Source organism: Cuculus canorus, chromosome 8 (assembly GCF_017976375.1).
Source record: "Cuculus canorus isolate bCucCan1 chromosome 8, bCucCan1.pri, whole genome shotgun sequence".
Classification (NCBI taxonomy): domain Eukaryota; kingdom Metazoa; phylum Chordata; class Aves; order Cuculiformes; family Cuculidae; genus Cuculus; species Cuculus canorus.
Window position 1 is genome coordinate 33,374,028 of NC_071408.1, and position 18,771 is coordinate 33,392,798.

The 18,771-nt window shown below is 44.8% G+C and overlaps 2 protein-coding genes across 2 annotated transcripts in view; one reads left to right on the forward strand and one right to left on the reverse strand.

Moving 5' to 3' along the window:
- The window catches only part of LOC128852958 (uncharacterized), a 77,003-nt gene extending 71,959 nt beyond the window's left edge, over positions 1–5,044 (reverse strand). Inside the window, exons 1-2 of the mRNA XM_054073788.1 lie at positions 4,728–5,044; positions 3,746–4,379 (exon numbers count right to left, since the gene is read on the reverse strand). Of these exons, the coding sequence (XP_053929763.1) occupies positions 3,746–4,379; positions 4,728–5,044 (951 nt within the window). The remainder of the gene's footprint in view (positions 1–3,745; positions 4,380–4,727) is intronic.
- The window catches only part of PKN2 (protein kinase N2), a 54,804-nt gene continuing 40,904 nt past the window's right edge, over positions 4,872–18,771 (forward strand). The window contains exon 1 of the mRNA XM_054072844.1: positions 4,872–5,090. Within this exon, the coding sequence (XP_053928819.1) occupies positions 5,043–5,090 (48 nt within the window). The 5' untranslated portion in view covers positions 4,872–5,042. The remainder of the gene's footprint in view (positions 5,091–18,771) is intronic.

Genomic DNA, 18,771 nt, shown 5'->3' on the forward strand with positions numbered 1-18,771 from the left:
TCTGATCTTACAGCTGGCTCTGCACAGGTAGCGTACCTCCTCTCCAGAGTTCCACCAACATTAGCTGGCATAAGGCAGATTTTCCCTTGCAAGGAAAGGAAGGGAAAAAAGAACAGGAGGCAATAACACAAATGAACCTCCTTCCCCTGAAGCACTCTTTCTCATTGACTGCAAGTCCTCCCAGGGTCTAGGATTAATAAAACAGATAATAAGATAAGGTTTGTTGCATTGCACTCCTCACAGCATCTGCCTGCTCAGCTGGGTGATAACATACCTGCATCTAGCCCTGGGTAAGGGTATGTAAATGCACAAGACAAATTTTAACTAGACAGTATGCAGCAATTGCTAGCAGGGTTACGATCACATCACAGTCATACACTCAGAAGTTGTAGGATTAGCTATATAATTAAAATAGTAATAAAGAAATAGTTTAAGAATATGCAAAATTTGCAATCACCAAAAGAGCTAAATAAACTTACGTTGTTCTTGCTTTCTGTTTAAGACCTGTCATCATCTTATCCTCTTCACTGTCCGCAGTACATCAGTAAGAGCTTCAGAGAGTGCCCAGGCTGTCTCTCAGGAGCCTTTTCTTACATGGAATTACCTTCAAGAAATCTGCATGAAAAGTGGGTAATTAACTTCCAAGAAATACTGTGGAAGAAGTGAGTTTCCAAGAAAGGAAAAAACATTCTCAATCTAAACACATTAAAATTACCCACACCTTTGATTTCTTTTTTCCTCCCGTTTGGCATTTTCTAACCCCAGCAAGTTGTTGGTCTAACAAAAACTGTGATATTAATTTCTTTTTTAACTCAAAGTTTAACCTGCTCTACATACATCTCTTTCTAAACCTATTGCAAGACTTATTGAAAGCTCTTAAAAAAAGCTTTCTCCTAGTCCCACAATGATTTGTGAAGCAAAACAGGGAGATGGAAAGCACTATTCTTCATTAATACACTATTTTTACACCATCTCCAGGCTGAAGTAAACAAAGAAGGCAAAAATGTATACATTCTCCCATCCTATTTTTCCTGTGCCTGACAGCTCCAAGATTTCATGAGGTTTTCAGAGGATCTAATCTAGGACAACTATACGAATATAAGAGTAACACTGCTTTGCTATGTCTAGAAGTCAGGGAGAACAGACGATTACATTATCAAGAAAAACATGTTGTGTGGTTTTTTTGAACAGATGTCAGGACTACATTTCTTTTATACATGTGTCTTTATTCCTAAGCAAAAGAACATAAAGAAGACGCTGTCCTAAAGTAGACCTGAACTGTGAGTTTTGGCAGAGAGAGTAGGGGGGACTTCCTTCAACAGATATCTATTAATTGCAAAATTAACTAATCTTTATCCAATCCCGTCAAAAAGCTCACTAATTCCTAGACCTTTTTCTGAGCCTAAAATGGTGGTGGGCTGGCCTGGCATAGCTCTGCCCCCACTCACCTACTAATATAGTGCATGTGGAAAGGTATCTCATCTTTTCTTCCCAAGAATTTCCTGTAGCCCATACTCAAGCATGTCTCTACATTGTTGTCCTCCTGGAACACATCACTAATTTAAACAGGCAAGATTAACTAGAAGTTTAAACAAAAAATTACTTTTTTTCTTGTTAGAGCCTTGCTGTTATAATAATACAATAGTTAATACCTGCTTGATGTTTCTTCACATATCCTCAATCCTCATTCCTACATGCATTATCAAGGAAAAGCAAGCTCTTCCTCAGATGATATATAGGACTAGTTAGACTTCTTCTAAAAAAAAAAAACCTAGATTTTGCTTAGGGTATCCTGGGTATTTTTCTGAAGAGTTCCACACTACATCCAAGGGTTCGCAAGGTGTGCTTTTGCATCACCTAGAAGACTAGAAGTCTCAGCTATTAATTGTTCCCGGTCTTCAGGATGAAGACATTAATAACACAACCTGAAGAAAAGAAATAATTACAGGCATTAGCCAATGGTATTGACATCCCTTTCATTCAGTTTGCTTTTCTAGAATGCTGATTGAGCACAGGGAATGAGCTAGCAGAATAATGGTTGAAGAAATAGCATTCGGATATTTTAAGGCATGGGCTGAACTCAGGATTCCATATAATGCTACATTCTTGGACTTACGTACTTAACTGCCTTCTATTTTGGGACTCACTCAGAATGTTCTCTCTTGCTCAGTAATTCATAGTCACAGTACTTAGAAGCAGAACTACAGTTGTCCAACACTGCCTTGGGTTTTCCAGACTCTGGAGGAAGAATGGTTAAGTATCAGAGATTCATCTAAGATAATGTTGTTTTTTCAAACTAGTTCCTCTTTTCATTCCGGTACCACTATATTTCTATCAAAGAATCTAGGACTTTATCCTTCCAAGTTTCCTAAATAACACTGGGAATGCAGAAAAGCTTATAGGCTCTGCTTTGACAGGGATAAAAATATTTTAGGCTACACTCAAAGGGCAGGCTGGGCTAAGCATGAACCAATGTCAGCTGCTGGTTTTAGACAGAATCTCAAAGCTTCACTAACCTTGTTGACACCCACTCATATCTATGAATTTTCTTTGAGGCACAATCCACTTTTCCCTCTGACCACATCTTGTAAATACACATATAAATACACTCCTCCTGCCTTGCCACAGGAGCAGGCTAAGAGATGATCTGCAGTAATGAACCACATATACAGAATCATGGAATTGTTTGGGTTGGAAGGGACCTCAAAGCCCATCCAGTCCCAACTCTGTGCCATGGGCAGGGACACCTCCCACTGGACCAGGGGCTCCAAGCCCCATCCAACCAGGCCTGGAACACCTCCAGGGATGGGAGAGCCACCACTGCCCTGGGCAACCCGTAATTATCTGGCCATGAAGAGCAGAAATTAAGCCATTGGCTTCAAGTGGACCAAGTCTATATGTAGATTTGTGTGCGTGCAAGATCATGAGCTATATCAACAGTGAAAATGTCTAACTTCTGTAAAGATGTGCATCGTTACTGTAGAACTATGCAAGTATTTCTTTGATATGAAGTGAACTGCATGAATGCGTCCATAAACTTTTTTTGGAACACATGATAAACAGAACGTCAAGTTGCTTGGTGCTCAGCAGTGGGAAAACACTTCAGACGGTTCAAATTTGCAAGGAATAGTAATATTAATTTAATGTTTACTTTTCCTATGCCGTTTTTTTTTTTTTTTAGAGGCGATAAACTCCAAAATCTAACTCCAAAATCTAACTTGCAGTGCTAGAGCAAACAGATTACTCTTGGCCTGTAGCCACACAGCAATGCATAAGCACAAACAGAACAAACACTAAAGCGTCCATGAAGATGAATCTATAATAAATGCCTCAGCTTACATGTATTTGACAAGAACTGCACAGATAAAAATGAGTTTTAATTGCTTTGACGATGCACAAACTCGATTAGCCCAATGTTAACATCCACGATGAAGGTGGACTGAGAACGCACGTGTATAGACTAGCCAGCAGAAAGCACGTGGTTATGGACACACAAAAAACCCAACAAAAAAAAAAACAAATAACATGGGCAGAAAACCGAGAATAAACACTAGTGTCACAAGCTGCAAAGAGGGAAGAGAAACCATTTCTGCCCAGATGCTCATGCTGACTTTGAAGCCCACAGAAGCATCTTACTCTGCAGACTGAGCCGTGCCACACCCTCCCAAAAAACCTCACCAGGCATCCACATAAACACGTTTCACCCTTTAAACTCTTAAGCCTGGCATCCACAGCCCCCACTCACCACAGAGTCCTGGGCCTCTGCTCCAGGTCCCCAGGGCTGCAGGCGGCTGCTGGGCGCCGGCGACGAGCCCGCCCTCTCCTTCCTGAGCTTCGCTACAGCCCCTGCGAGCTCGCCCCCTCCTCTCGGGCCCGATGGGGCAGAGCCACAGCCACCCCACCGCCAGGGGTGCGCCACGGGCCCCTTCTCCCCGGCACCACAGCGGGAAACAACGGGGCCGCCATAGCGCTGGAGGGGCAGGAAGGTGGCGAGGGGAGCTGAGGGGGCGCAAGGCAACGAGGGGGCACGAGGGGAGCTGAGGGGCAAAGGGGAACGAAGGGTGAGAGGCGAGGAGGGGGCGCAAAGCAACGAGGGAGCGCGAGGACAGCAAAGGAGCGCGAGGACAGCAAAGGAGCGCGAGGACAGCAAAGGAGCGCGAGGAGGGCGCGAGGGGGCGCGGGAACAACGGGGAGCGCGAGGGGGCGCAGAAACAACGAGAAGCGCGAGGACAGCGCGGGAACAGCTCGAGACACGAAGGCAGCCACGGGGGCGCGAGGACAGCTCGAGGCGCGAAGGCAGCAGCGAGGCGCGCGCGCCAGGCTGAGTGGGCGGGGCCGAAGAGAGAGGCACGGCGGGGGGGGGGCTCACGTCACGTGGCCTGGGAGTCGGGGGTCAGTGATTGGTTCCGCACGGGTCCCGCTCTCCCCCCCCCACCCAAATCGCGTCACGTGGTCTGGGAGCCGGGGTCGGTGATTGGGGCCGCACGCGTCCCGCTCTCCCTCCCCCCCCCCGTTAGTCACGTGGTCCGGGAGCTGGGCCGGTAGTTGGCGCCGCACGGCTCCTACTTCCCTCCCCCATCAAGTCACGTGGTCTGGGAGCCGAGGTCGGTGATTGGTGCCGCACGGATCCCGCTCTTCCCCCCCCATCAAGTCAAGTGGTCCGGGGGGGGTGTGGTTATGGTGCCGCCCCCCCTTCACGAATCCCGCTTTTTCCCCCATCAAGTCACGTGGTCAGGGTGCCGGGGGGGGGCGTTGTGGTCCCGCTCTCCCACTGCCGCACCCCCTGCCCTTCCCCTGAGGTCACGTGGTCCGCGCGCCGCAAAGCAGCGAAGCGCTTTGCGACAGGGTGACAGCCAAATGGTGCGACAGCGGCGTCGGGCGCAGCAGCAGCAGCCGCGGCGGCCCCGCTCCGCGCCCCCCCATGCGAGCAGCGGGGGCCGCGCCTGAGCTCCGAGCGCTCCCCCCGTCCCCGCACCGCCCGTAGCGCCCGCACCGCCCCCGACACCCCTCCCCACCCCGGTGCGGGTGCGAACCCCAGCGCCATGGCGTCCAACGCGGCCGAGAGGGAGATCCTCTTCACCGACATCCAGGTGAGGGGCGTCGGCCCGCGGCGAAACCACACCCCGCCAGGACTTTCCCGGGGAGGTGGGATCCCCAGCACTTGGCGGGGAGATGGGGGTCCCTCGCCTCCAGTGCCGGGGAGAATAGGAGTCCCTTCTCTTCAGGAGAGGAGGTTGGGGTCCCTAAAGGCGAGGTGTGACGGGGGTCTCTTCCCTCCAGTGGTGAGGGAGATGGGGGTCTCTGAAGGCGAGGTGGGGATTCTCCCCCTCCAGGCGAGGAGGATGGGAGTCCCTAAAGATGAGGTGTAATGGGAGTCTTTCTTCTCCAGTCAAGGAGGATGGGTGTCCCTTCTCTCCAGTGGTGGGAGGTATGGGGGTCCCAAAAGGCGTGGTGGGATGGATGACCATCCTTCCTGCAAAGAGAATTGGGGTCCTTAAAAGCGGAACGGATAGAGTCCCTAAATGGGGGGAGGATGGGGGTCCCGCCCTCCTGGCGGGGAGGATGGAGTTCCTAAAGACAAGAAGGATGGGGTTGTCTTCCTCCTGGTGGGGAGGATTAGGGTCCCTAAAGGCTGGGAGAGCAGGGAGTCGTCCGTCCCCGTCCTCCCCCCCCCCCCCCCCCCCCCAGTCTGGCAGCGAGGATGGGGATCCTCTCCTTCCTGGTGAGGAGGATAGGGGTCCGTAAAGCTGGGGAGGATGGAGTCCCCTCCTGGCGGGGAGGATGGGGGTTCCTAAAGGTGAGGAGGAAGGAGTCCTCCCCCTCCCGTGGCGGGGAGGATGGGGTCCCTAAAGATGGGGAAGATGAGTGTCCTCTCCCTCCTGACGGGGAGGATGGGATTCCCCCTCCCCCAGGTGTAGAGGATGGGGTCCCTCTCCCGGCGGGGAGCGGGCGGTCCCTAAAGGCGGGAAGGGCGGGGATCCCCCCGTGGCGGGGAGGATTGGGGTCTCCTGCCTCTGGTGAGGAGGATGAGGAGGATCGCGGCGGCAGCCCCTGCCCGCCCCCCGCGGGCCTCTTCCCGCCGCTCCTTCTCCCGGGAGCCGCCCGGGCACGGCCCCACCCCGCCGCGACCCGCTTTTGTCTCCTCTTCCCTCCCTCCTTCCCGGCGGCCGCGGCGCTACCGCCCGGCCCTGCCCCCGCCGCGGCCCCGCACCGAGCCCCGGGCACGGCCGCCGGCAGCCCCGGGCAGGGCAGCCCGAGGGGCTCTCCCCGCACAGGGGCGGGAGCCGTTTCCTCCCTGCAGCCGTTGCGCGGGCGCGGAGCGGCCAGCGCTGTGTCCGCCGAAGCAGCCCCGCACGGCAAACGCCCCGCAAGCTCGGGGGCCGCGAGCTCCCGCTGCGGGGTTTGAGCCGTTTCGGCTGCCTCTGCAACCGTGACTTTTGTGCCACTCCGCGCAGGGTTCGATGCGATTTGGGAGCTTCACTTTTGTGCTCTTATCTGGAAGTGTCAGCCCAACCTGCCAGCGCTTCCGCTTCCTTGGCCAGAAGAAGGCTGGCTTTTTTTTTGTTCTTGCTTTCTTTTATTTTTTTAAATCTATGCGAGCTGTTACAGTTAACCAGGCAAAGAATGCATCTCTGAATTTATTAGTTGGATAATTAGCCAAAGTAAGAAGCCCATAAATGGAAAGCGTCAAATTTAATGTTCGAATGGAAATGAGAAAGGCAGGCTTTAAAAAGGAGAAATTTTACTTCCTATATGCTGTAGTCTCCTGTAATTTTAAACATTAGCGATGCACTCACTTGAGAAACAAAGGAAAAGAAGGCACGATAGAGTTAGTTTGATATTGTAGCACATGAGATGGCTGAGGGCTAAGAATCCATCTGAAATGCTGAACTTTAATCAGCAGCTCATAAGTGTCTGGGAAGAATCGCTATGTTAATACAAACTTGATACGATGATATATAAGCTGGTAAACCTGTTTGAAGTGGTGAGCTGTGTGAATAAGTAACTGTGGTAGTGTTACAGGTAAAGCTAAACGGAAGCAGAATTTCTGTAGAAGCACTTGAGAGTGGGGTTTGGGTTAATTTAAACGGAAATGAGCAGGGTTTTTTTGTTTGGGGGGACTTTTTACTGTTGAGAGTGGGAAGAGACTGATATACTAATTTAAAATAAAACAAAAACAACAAAGAAGATGAATTAGATCCTTTGGTTGCACGATCTCTTCTGTTGTATGTAGTGACTTCTGTATTGATAAGTACAATTCTTTGGAAATCCTGATAGTGTTAAAGGTTTATAAACCACTAACTTTTAGTTATTTTTAAAAGGAACTTCCATATCAGGAAGCACCACTTTAAAGGTGGTGTTTTGTTTGCAGTGGGATATATTAGCAGTGGAATCTGAAGGCATTACTATCATTTTTACTAGGAATTCTTCAGAACAAATTGCTCTTCGTATACCTGAGCATGAAAGCTGGTTTAGCGGCCTGTTCCCAAAGCAAAGGGAGCTACGGTGCGGTGCGAGATACGCCATTTCAGTCCTGGCTCTTCAGAAGGAAACTTCCTCTATCTAGAAAGGTCGAACTTAAAAAGTGCTTACATGTAAAATGGACTTTTTCTTGCACATCGCAGTCTTGCGCAGAAAGATGAGGAAGTTGTGGAGTGCGTGGCTACTGTAAAGGTTAAAGTGTCACAGAGTTTGGTTGATCTAGATCGTGAACGCTGTGTGGTTTAGAAGTTTTGCTAACATTCATGAAAAGCTACTGGAAACAAGCTAAACCCAGTGCTAATACTGGGAATGGAATCTGAAGTGGGTACCAGCCATAGATCACTAACACAGTGCTTACTGATGCTGTATGTGCTGCATGCACTTGGTTGCCATAGCCCTGCGTACTCCAATGTGCCATACAGAGGGAATGGTTGGGTTTAGGTGAAGCTGATAAAAGCGGATCAGCAGTCGTGGATCAATTGAACTCCCCAATATAAATATTGGCCAACTTTCACAGCTCCTAACAGGGTGTGAAGTGAGTTCTGAGAAAATACGAAAACAAAAAGGCGAAATAACCAACTGCTGAGAAGAAAGAGGTAAAACATAGATGTGGTGTATGTTCTTGCTTCAAAGTGTGCTGATTTTAATTAAACAGGCCGTGGGTTACACCTCTCAGCAACAGTTTTATACTTTAGAAGTCTGATAGAGCAGTTTCTTTAAAACCTTTGCCTTGCAGATCTCCACTGGACATTTCTGTCCTGCTTTTCCTACAAACTATTTTCTCTGTTCTGTGCTGTCATTCTTGAAACAAATCAGACAGTTGGTAGGACATGAAATGCACCTCTTGCCTCTAAGCCAGTGTTCACCTGGGTTTGTTCAGGGTGAAAAATGCAACACTTGTTCCTCAGCAAATGTGTAGTACAAAATAAACTGGGTGGTAAACAAATCCTCTTTTTAGTTTATTCTGCTTGGTAGCTTCACCAGTTAAATTACCTGATTACCAAAGATTCCAAGATTACATAAAGCCAGCTTGCCTTTTTACCCCCTTTTATCTCCAATACGGACCCTTTTGTAGGAGGGGGAAGGAGCTTGGGTAAGAACACGTACTGCTGATGTTACCTTCCCTTCCAAATTCATGCTGTCCTTCTCTGGACTTGCATCCTTGTAGAACTTTGTCCAGCAGGTAAACCAGCCCCTCCAGTGCTTGCAGTCAGGTTAGTCACACAGCCTTTAACTCTTTGCTTCCTAGTGGAAGCACAGCTCTGTTTCCTCATAAAATTAAACTTTAACTTATGATGCTGTAGGCTGTTCATACCTGTGAAATAAAACCTTTTAAGTTTTCTATGAAAAAAAGGTGATTTAAAAAATAGATTAAAAAAATAGATTAAAAATACTAACTTTTTGTGAGGCGGTGCGTATGTCCGAAGTACTTTCTTGGCAGTGGTGATTGATGTCAGCATAGTAAGTCGATATGGCTGGGGTGACAGAAATTATTACTTAGCATATTTAAATTAAGCTATCATGTATACGCAGTGATTGCAGTTTTTGTACTTCTAGATGTTCTCTGTCACTTCTTCACTAGACAGTAATGTAAATGTTTTAAACTTTAGACCTCTCTCGTTAACATTATAAGTTTTATTTAAAGAAAACTCTTGGTTCGCTCAGAATTGTGCTTCTAAACCAATACCTGTTTAACAACTGGGAAAAGAGTCTGTTACTTGGTTTTCGTTGCATAAATGAAATTGTTTGGTCAAGATAGAGAACCTGGGCTGTGCCCTTAAGTAAATAAGCATGTACCAGACCCTCATGTGCTTCAAATGGAAGTGTTAAACGCTTTTCTTGGAGTGAGTTTTTCTGGCTTGGCCATAATATGCATTTCTAAAATTACAAAACATTGACAGAAATGTCTTTATTTCCATATTGGTCAGAATAAAAGGATATTTAATGGATATTTTGCTTTAATGGAAGCACTAGTCATACAGTTTCCTGAAGTGCTGTACTTGAGGATCTTGAAGCATAAGCATCCTGACAGAATCACGTTTAAAGGCCATTGGTAACTTTTTTAATGTGATGAACGGTACCACAAATGGAATTTGTGACTTATCCTTGCACAATAACATATTCAGGAAAGGTTTATTTGACTTTTCTGTTTCATATCTGCGACAAGGACATTCATAAAATGAATATGATTGAAAAACATTCAGTATTTTGTTAGTGTGCATGATATAAACTGAGCAGTTGAGTCCTAGATTAGACAGCTATGTTTTGTATATAAACGTATGCAAACCTAGGAGCTTGTACCTTGCTGTGCTGGCTTGAACTGCGTGAGAGGACTCTGAAGACCTTCATGTCATTCCTGCCTCCTCTCAGCGAGGTGACATTAGACAGATGACTTTGCTTACTCATGTCTCAGTGTCTCCGTTTTTAGAGCAGAGTTAATCATGCTTTGCTTTTTTAGAGATAAAAAGCACTGTGTATTTATTAATAGCTATGGACAAGTGCCTAAGGACACCTTAAAAAGGTACAAGTAACCTAATTAATCTGTTTTGAACACACTTTGTAATTAGGCTGAGCTCTCAGCAGCAAGGCTGCCTTCAGATGCTGCTCAGGTAGGACAGAGGAGCCTCACATAATTTTGAATTACTCTTGTCTCTTCAGAACAAGAAAATGTCACATTCAAGTGAAAATAGCCTGAACTGGGCTACTGCAGCCTAGACTTAGTGAAAATGTGTGTGCAGCTGCTCAGGACTTCTTAGGGCCCTAAAAATGCTCCCAGAACTGATGGGTTTAGGGAAGCACTTCAGTTTTTTTTCCATTTGTGGGTATATATTACTCTTTAAACAGTACTGTGTTCAAAACTTGCATTAGTAGAATATACATCCTGTTCTCAGTGGAACATAAACAGTCCTTAAAATACCTTTAGGTAGGTGCATGGGTGGGGGTGGTGGTTTTGTTTTGGGTTGGGTTTTTTTCCGCCTTCTGAATTCTGTCAGCTGGCCTGTTAACATAGGAACTCATATGTGATGTAGACTTGTATACATTTGACTGAATTCTCTTTACAGGAGCAGATGTCTTCCAAAGGCATAGATCTGTTATTTCAACTCCAGACAAATTATTAGTGATGGCCAGTAAAAAGTGTACTTAGTTTCAATGTGTGTAATAGCTCTGCTGCAACATTTTTATACATTGTGAATGGTCATTCATTACAAGTTAACCTAAAATCTGCTGCAGAATAACTAGATAAACGTGTCCTTTAGGTTGGGAAATGCTGGTTTAAGGGCTTAATGGTGGGATTAAGAATCTCTTCATCAATGTCTCAGTGCTTTGCTGAATTAGAGAGTAAGACATTGCATGGCCCCTGCTGAGATTCAGAGTAACAGAGCCCTGTGGTGTAGTATGTGCAGCACTAGGGTCCCGGTCTGCTTTCTGTTCTTGTTTTTTCTAGAAACCACTTGTACAACTGGTACAAATTGTTTGATGGTAGGCTTTCTGTTTGTTTGTTTCGTTTCTCTTTGTTTCATTTTCTTACTGGGGATCCAGTAAGAGAATGAGTTCAGGAACAGACTGAGCTGAAGTGTCTCTTCTGCGATATCCGTGGGTAAGGCGTTCATATGGTTCTTTGCAGCTTTAATTATTAATGCTTGATTTGCAATCCCTACCAAAAGCAAAATAGCTTCTGTGCTGGGTGGGGGGGGGGATGTTTTGTTTTTAAAGAAATAAAATATATGTTGTAGGATCCGGTCTGTGGCTTCTGTTACTTTGAGATGGATTCAGAAGTGCTACACCAAAACAGAAACCAGCAGTGCCATCAGCTAAGGAAATGCTTTGGGGCTGTCGTTGCAGTAATGTTCTATCTGGTTAGTTTGTTTATTTGAGCTGCAGCGATATGATTCTGTCACACTGACACAAGTCCACACCATTATTGTTAGGGCCACTTTACAGTCATTTACTGTGTTTTTCAGCTCACCAGTGAGCTGAGCTGCTTGCAGGGCAGTCTGGGCGTGCATCCGATGGGGCAAAGTTCTTCTCTGCGGGTTTTCTCCTGGTGCTTTGAGGGGTGCTTTCCAAGACCTTCAGGAATTCTGTGCTTGGGTCAAACTAACGGTTTTGTGACATCCATCAGCTTTAACAGTGCAAATTTGAGCATCTGGTGTGGAACATGTGGCTGAGTTCTGTGGCAAACAGGCACGATATGAACAGGATAGCAGTGTGCAGTTGCAGTCTTGCGTTCAGCTAAATGGACCAGCCCTACTGGGAATTCTGCTGCTCTTGTACTATAGCTGATGGAAGAGGCTGAAATCAAGCTATTCTGGCTAATGCGTTTAACGTCACAAATGGGGTGAGTTGAAAGAGTTCAAAGAATCATAGAATGATTTGGGTTGGAAGGGACCTTAAAGTTCATCCAGGGACACCTCCCACTGGATCAGGGGCTCCAAGCCCCATCCAACTTGGCCTTGAACCCCTCCAGGAATGGAGCAGCCACTACTGCTCTGGACAACCTGGGCCAGGGCCTCCTCACTCTCACAAGAAAACATTTCTTCTTACTAGCTCATCTAAAGCCACCACCAACTGTGGGTCAGGGGGATCAAATTCTTTTTTAAGAGTAGGCTACACCTTCTGTTTTTATTGATGTGAGATGTAAGTGCCAGTTCTTATTCTGTATGTTGATGTGATGCCCATTTTGGCTGCAGATCCAGTTTGCTGCTACAGTGGTGTACAGAAAACTTCTGGAGAGGATGTGCTGCGATGGCAAAGCTGAGCTTTCCTCAGTGTGGTTCCTTGCTTCTGCTGAGCAATTGCAAAAAAAACCAAGACTGTTAGCATCGGTGTAGTTTTGTCAGAACAACTGACAAGGCCTTTGTTGTTATATTATAAACATACAGATAACTCTCAAGGACCAAGTAAGGAATGATTGACTGGGAAGGGCTGGGATGGGTTATGAAGGGTTGATACACGCAGATCTTTCCTGTGCCCTAAAGAAAGGTTGATGTATGGCAGGATCCAGAGAGTTTTCTTTGGCCTGTTATGCAAATCAGGAAAACTCGGCTATCTTGGTAGAACCTTTAATGTGGACATTGATTAATTAGCTTAATCTGCCTGCAATTCCTGCGGATTCCTTTAAGCCTTATTTTTTTCACTGGAGACATACTGGATTTTAAATGACAGAGAATTTGAGTTGTTCCCTAAATAACTACAGGTTAGAGCACTTGACTCAAAAGCCTGTTTCACATCTGTAGTGTTGTGTAGGGTAGTTTGGTGTGGAAGCAAACTGGCTTTTATGTTGAGGTTTCTCAAGCCTTTGCTCTCCTGCAGTGTGGTAGCAGGGCTCATAAAACACAAGAACACGTTAACCTGAAAATGAAAGGAGCAGAGCCTGTGCTGTTTCTGCTGAGCAGAAGCAGGGGACAGCTTGACGCTGACTTTCCACGACTGTTTAGAGTGTCATGGAATATAATAATGGGTGGTGGCGGATCTGTCGCCAGGAGAAGGCACGATGCCCTCTACAACACCAGGATGCTAATAGATAGTATCAAAGGGCTGAGATAAATCACAGAGGTGGTGCAGGGCTCAGTTAGTGTGATGGGAACACTTGCAAGCAGCTCAGATCAGAAAGGAGAACTTCTGAAACTACAACAGTAGTGGTTTCTGAATTAGCGCTGGGCCTTAAACCCAGGGAACATTGCTCAGCTTCTGGAATAGAAGGGCTGATAATACCTTTCTTTTCATCTCCTAAAAGTTAGTACCCAAAGCACTTACAAATCACCATCATGTACTGTTTCTTGATGAAATCTGAAAATAAAATATGTGCATGAACTTCAGGAGTGCCTGTGTGACATCCTCCTGTGTACTCCCATTAGTTAGACTACTGAAATAAATAGGTTACCAGAAGGAATAAGAGCTAATAGTAATTGTTATTTACCTGATTTGGAAATAGTTCTTGCAAATATATGTGGTGAGCTGCTGCGAAATTTTTTTTTATCTATTTGTATGTGTATATATATTTTTTTGTAATTTATAAACTTAATGTAAATGTTCAGGAGAAACTGAGACTTGGTCATTAGAAGAAACAGGAAAAAGTCTTTTTTTTTTTTTTTTTTTAAGTCCCAAACACAAGCTACCTGCTTAATCAGGAGAAAATATTAATGGTATAGTTTAGTCTGTCCTTGGCACTATAGTTTGCTCATGAACTTCGGAACTTTAACTTATGTTTTTGTGAAAACTGTTCCGAAATATATTCAGTTTGGGGTTTTATTGCAGATCACTAAGACACAGAGGAGGTTTGTGACATAAATTTAGGATAGAGAAATTCCAGTTGATTCCTGGACCACGCCACATGCTGGAATAGGAAGCTTCGCTCCCATCATCAGACCTTGTCAGCTATGGCTGCACGCGAGCGTTTGCCGTGTTGTGTTGCTTTACACTTGCAGACAGCTCTGTGGTGAACAGCTTTTGTTGGGAGCTTTGTTTTGGTGAGGTTTCCCCCACTAACTCAATTTTCAGCCAGATCAGGTTCACAGTCTGGTTCGTGTGTGGCCATTTAAACGCTTGTACTGGCATATATCAGGAACAAGCTGTTAGGGGAGGTTGGGACTGCTGGTTCTTCAGGGTGCCTTTTTTGCTGCAGTGCTGGCTTAGGCAGTAAAAGGTTCATCAGATTACAGGCTGAGATTTACTCTCGTGTATGTGGCTTTGAGCTAGGGACTGTGAAAGGCATCCAATTCTTCTGCGGATGAATATATGGATAATGAACAGACTGTGTATTGTCTGTGGCAACTCTTTTCTAGCCTTGCATTCTTCAAGCTGGAGGTCTCACAATATGCTGCGGGTGACAGCAAAAAACCTGCTTTGTCTGAAAAAAAAGTATTGAAAATAGAATTGTTTTGGAAATTGTGTGGATGTAAGATATAGTTTCATGTAGTGTGATGTCAAAGGTTAAGAGGTGTGAAAGTTTTGTAGCAGTGCACCAGGCGAATGTGGGGACGTGACCACAGCTCCATTTGCTACCTTTCAGAAGCTGCTGTTAAACCGTTTACACAGCTGAGGCAAGGAGCAGTTGTGAAAAATTTAGAGTCTTCCTATTTCTTTAACTGAAGTGAAAGAAAAAGTCAGTGTACAATTGAAACAGGCTTGAATTTTGGGATGAAGACAAGTTACCATGCAAATGCTAATATAAAATTACTGTCCATAAAGACAAGGTGAGGGGTGTTACGGTTTGTTATTAATACATTTGTCAGTTATTGAATAGTTTGATAACTGTGAGCCATTTCAGTAGTAGGAGAAAAGCCCAAACACTGAGGAGTTGAGCGTTTGCAGTGACACAGTATCTCTCGATGGTCACACAAGTACTGATGAAAGCACTGCTTGGGGGACTTTGAATTTCTCTGTTCAAGATTGGTGCTGTGCTTCAGAGGTCTGGTCAAATATTGCGGGGGGGAGACCTGAAAATATTGTGCAGAAATAGCAGATGTGAGGTAACACTTCTCATGCAGTTGATTCATTTCATAAATTATCAATTCTTTCTCCTTACACCCATGGACAAACTCTGGGAGTGTTATCTCATAACTCATCTGTGCCATTAGAATCTGGGACACTGGGTGGTGGTGGTGAAGGATTATCTCTAGAACAAACAAGGAGCGTGGTTTTGGTGATTCTGGATGTTCCAAAGCACTCTGCTTTCAACTGGCTTGTGTGTGTAATGTGGGCAAGAAACTTTCTGCCAGTCCTTAGAGAAATGGAAAAAAACTTTCTTAGTTCTGTTGTTCTGCCTACATTTCTTCTTTCTCTTCAGCAGCCAGAGGGACTGAACTGCTTTTTGACAGATCTTAGGACTTACACTGTTTGCATCTCTTTAGTCAGTAGATCAGAGATTGAAATTGCTCCTCCGTCGTTGTGATGCATATTATCTTATCACTTGGGTTTTTAGGTAACTTAAGTCCAAAAGCCTCCACACCTGTTGTTGAGAATTTAGAAGGTGTGCAAACTGACTGTGCGGCATGTTGCTTTTTACAAGCATAATATGTAAAACCCTCCCCTGCTTTTCTGCTTGATATGTTTGTTTATGCGAACAGACTTGGCAAAACAATGAAGTGGAATGTGTTTTAGGAAGATGCTCCCTTTGTAGATGGATCTGCATATGACGTGTCAAGGTTATTCCTTCCCTAATTATCACATCTTGTAGGCCAAAATTACAAGACAAATGGTGACAAGAAGTGTCAGCTCTTCTTAAAAATCAAAGACAAAACTGCATTGTTATCCCCTGAAGCTGTAAGGATGTGTGCTGCTGTGTCCGGAGCACCAGAGGAGTCTTGGGGGTGTGGTGGGCTGGGGAGGCAGAACGCAGTCAATGAGGTTCTAGCAAAAGGATATAGGAGACAGAGTCAGACTGAAAGCAGAGTTTCCAAGACTTGTAGTGAGAAGGACCAAAATAAGCCCACTGCGGATCTACTGAACAGTTTAAAATCTGCGAGGCTTTTTCTGTAGGACATGTTCTAAACTTAGTGGCAGCAGCAGAAAAGTAAAAGTACTGTAAATCGTCCGTGCCTGACTACTAGTGCAGCATTCTTGAACTGCTGCCCAGCTGGGACTCAGCAATCGCCTTTAATGGAAGCGTGTTTTCTGCAATATTGGAGTTTGTTTATTGCTTATTTATAAGCTCAGATGAAGCTGGTGTTCTGGGCTGAGAATGACGGGATGATGAAAGTTATCATTTGCAAATTATAGTTTCTGTATACTTGGAGATCCTCGGGGAGATTATTTACATTTTGTCCTTGAAACTTAACCCATTATTTAATGATTTTTCTTCAAGTTGCTAGGACTTGTGTCTTCGGTCTCTCCTCTCCTGAAGAGATGAAAACATGACCTTTTGAAATTTTAAACAGACAGTGCTTCAACATTAGAACAAAATGTATTTTAGAGGGGATTTAATTATTCTCTACTTCTTTATTCATACCAGTTAGTCTGAGTTAAACTGTGTGTTTTTCAGTTGGGAGAAAAATGTAATCAGTTGTAACCATGAATCTCTTATCAAGTTGGTTCAAACATGATCCCACCGCATGAGCCGCTTCACAGCGTAATATCAAAATCTGACTTTTTGCCTTTTCATGTTGAATAGGCGCTTCTCAAATAAACTAACTATGGCAAACTAGATTTCATTCAGCTCATTTTTGAGGGTCAAACTCCTTTCTTGAATTCTGCCTTTTGTTGTAGCATACTGCAAACTGTAGAAACAATTGAGTGTTGGTTTAAAGGCTTTAGAAATTGGTGTTCACCTGTGTCGGCGTTCTGTACAAGAGCGAGGGAATGTGTTCTCAAGATTCTGACAGGCTTAAAGAAGAGAAATCCTTACAGGCTCATCAAGTGTAGGAGGGGAGCACATTGCTCTGCCGTAGAGTAGCATTCAGCATCATCTGTTGTTTTTCAGGTTAGCAGCCAGCACCACACTTAAAGTGTTCTTTTTTGAAGTGTTTCTGTTTGGTGGGAGCAACTCGAAGATGCAGACAGGGCAGCATCTGCTACGGACGTGGGAATTGGTTTCTTTAACTCCAATTGGATTCTTGAACCAGCTGACCTTGGGTATGAAAGAGAGACAAGGGAGATGCAAGTTCTGCAAGTGGTCTCCTGTTTTTGTAACTCTTCCGTTTCTATACAAGACAGTACTGTTTTATGGACTCAAAGTAACATTTCCTTTCTTTAGCATTTCTCTGCCTTCCCATCTATTGCATTTACTTGAATTAATTTGTCATCAATTTAAGGTTTTTACAGTGCCTCAAGTGAACAGATTTTTGGAACTTAACTACAGGCATCCCCATTCTGAATTTATTTACATTTTCTAAACTAGGCAGATGAATAATTTTCTTCTCAATTTCCACCTAGCACGTAACATTTTCCTGCAGATTTCCTTCACTAGGTTTTGTCTTGCACTTTTCTAACCAGTTATGTTGAAAATGTCAGATGTTTCTAATCACTTTTATGAATTTTTCCACTGTTGTAAAATAAGCTGTCTGCTGTCCTGAAGTATTTAATTGTTGCTTTATCGCAATACTTGAAGCTTAAAATGTAGCCAAGTACATCTACTGAGAATTCCTGCAAACCTGGATTACAGCAGCAAAGAGCATTTTGGTGGCGCACACTAAGAGTCAGAGGGGCCCATTCCCTCGAGGTCATCAAAAGGAGAAGGGAAGAGCTGGCTGAGGTTCTGGCATCTGCAGAAAATGGGAAGAACCTGCATCCAGTCAGAAGCGTTGTCCATTCCCTAGAATGTTTATCATAATGCCAGTTCATTTCATCCTTGTTAGGTAACAGGTTGCCCAGAGCAGTGGTGTCTGCCCCATCCCTGGAGGGGTTCCAGGCCAGGTTGGATGGAGCTTGGATCCCCTGATCCAGTGGGAGGTGTCCCTGCCCATGGCTGGGGGTGGAACTGAATGGACTTGGAAGTCCTTTTGAACCCAAACCATTCTATGATAAAACAGTGGGAAGGGTGTGAAAAAGCAACCAGTAATGCTCAGAGAGGTCAGGGAAGTGCACAGCTGAGAGGATGCTAGCCTGAGCTTTAGCCAGTGTCTTGTCTGGGAAGAAGGTGTAGACAGGTTGAGATTGTACTCCATTTTTGTGTGGTTTAATTTATTTTTTTATGATGGAGACTGCTATTTATTTTTCTCCTGTGCCTCAACATCTTTAACAGAATGATTGAGAGAGCCTCAAAAACTACACACACCCCTCTACACCCCCACAAACTGTCCTGCCCTGTTTCAAACACAGCTGGGAAAGAGCCACAGCCTCCTAAAGTTTAAGTTTCTGTCACAATGTGCTGGTGTCTTTAATCAAGCAAAAGTTTTCCTGCTGGTATTTTTCAGTCCAAAGTTAGTGTACTTCTGTCCCCTGAAGATGACACGCTTTAGATTAGGTAGTTCATTATAGAGGAATACATAGGAGATGCTCCTGGGAACGCAACAGGTTAAGCTTCAACCATAAATAGCTTCTGGCTGCAGTTATTTCCTTGTTTAGCTTAAAGGACTTCTCCGTGAAGATTTTGTTGAATGTCATATCTATGTAGCTCTTGGTTATTAATAAGGCAGAATATTCTACTTTGGTTTAACATGTTTTTCATGTTACAATTTCAGTTATTAAGGAAAGGTTTTTCTCAGATTGCTAACTAAAATGCTTCTGAACTGGAATAAAATGGAAAGCTTTTAGCCTAGAAGAAGGAAGTGATGTGCATATCCAAATCAGTTACACTGGCACATTGGCAACATATAGCACTAGCATGTGTTTGAAAATTGCAAGTGTGTG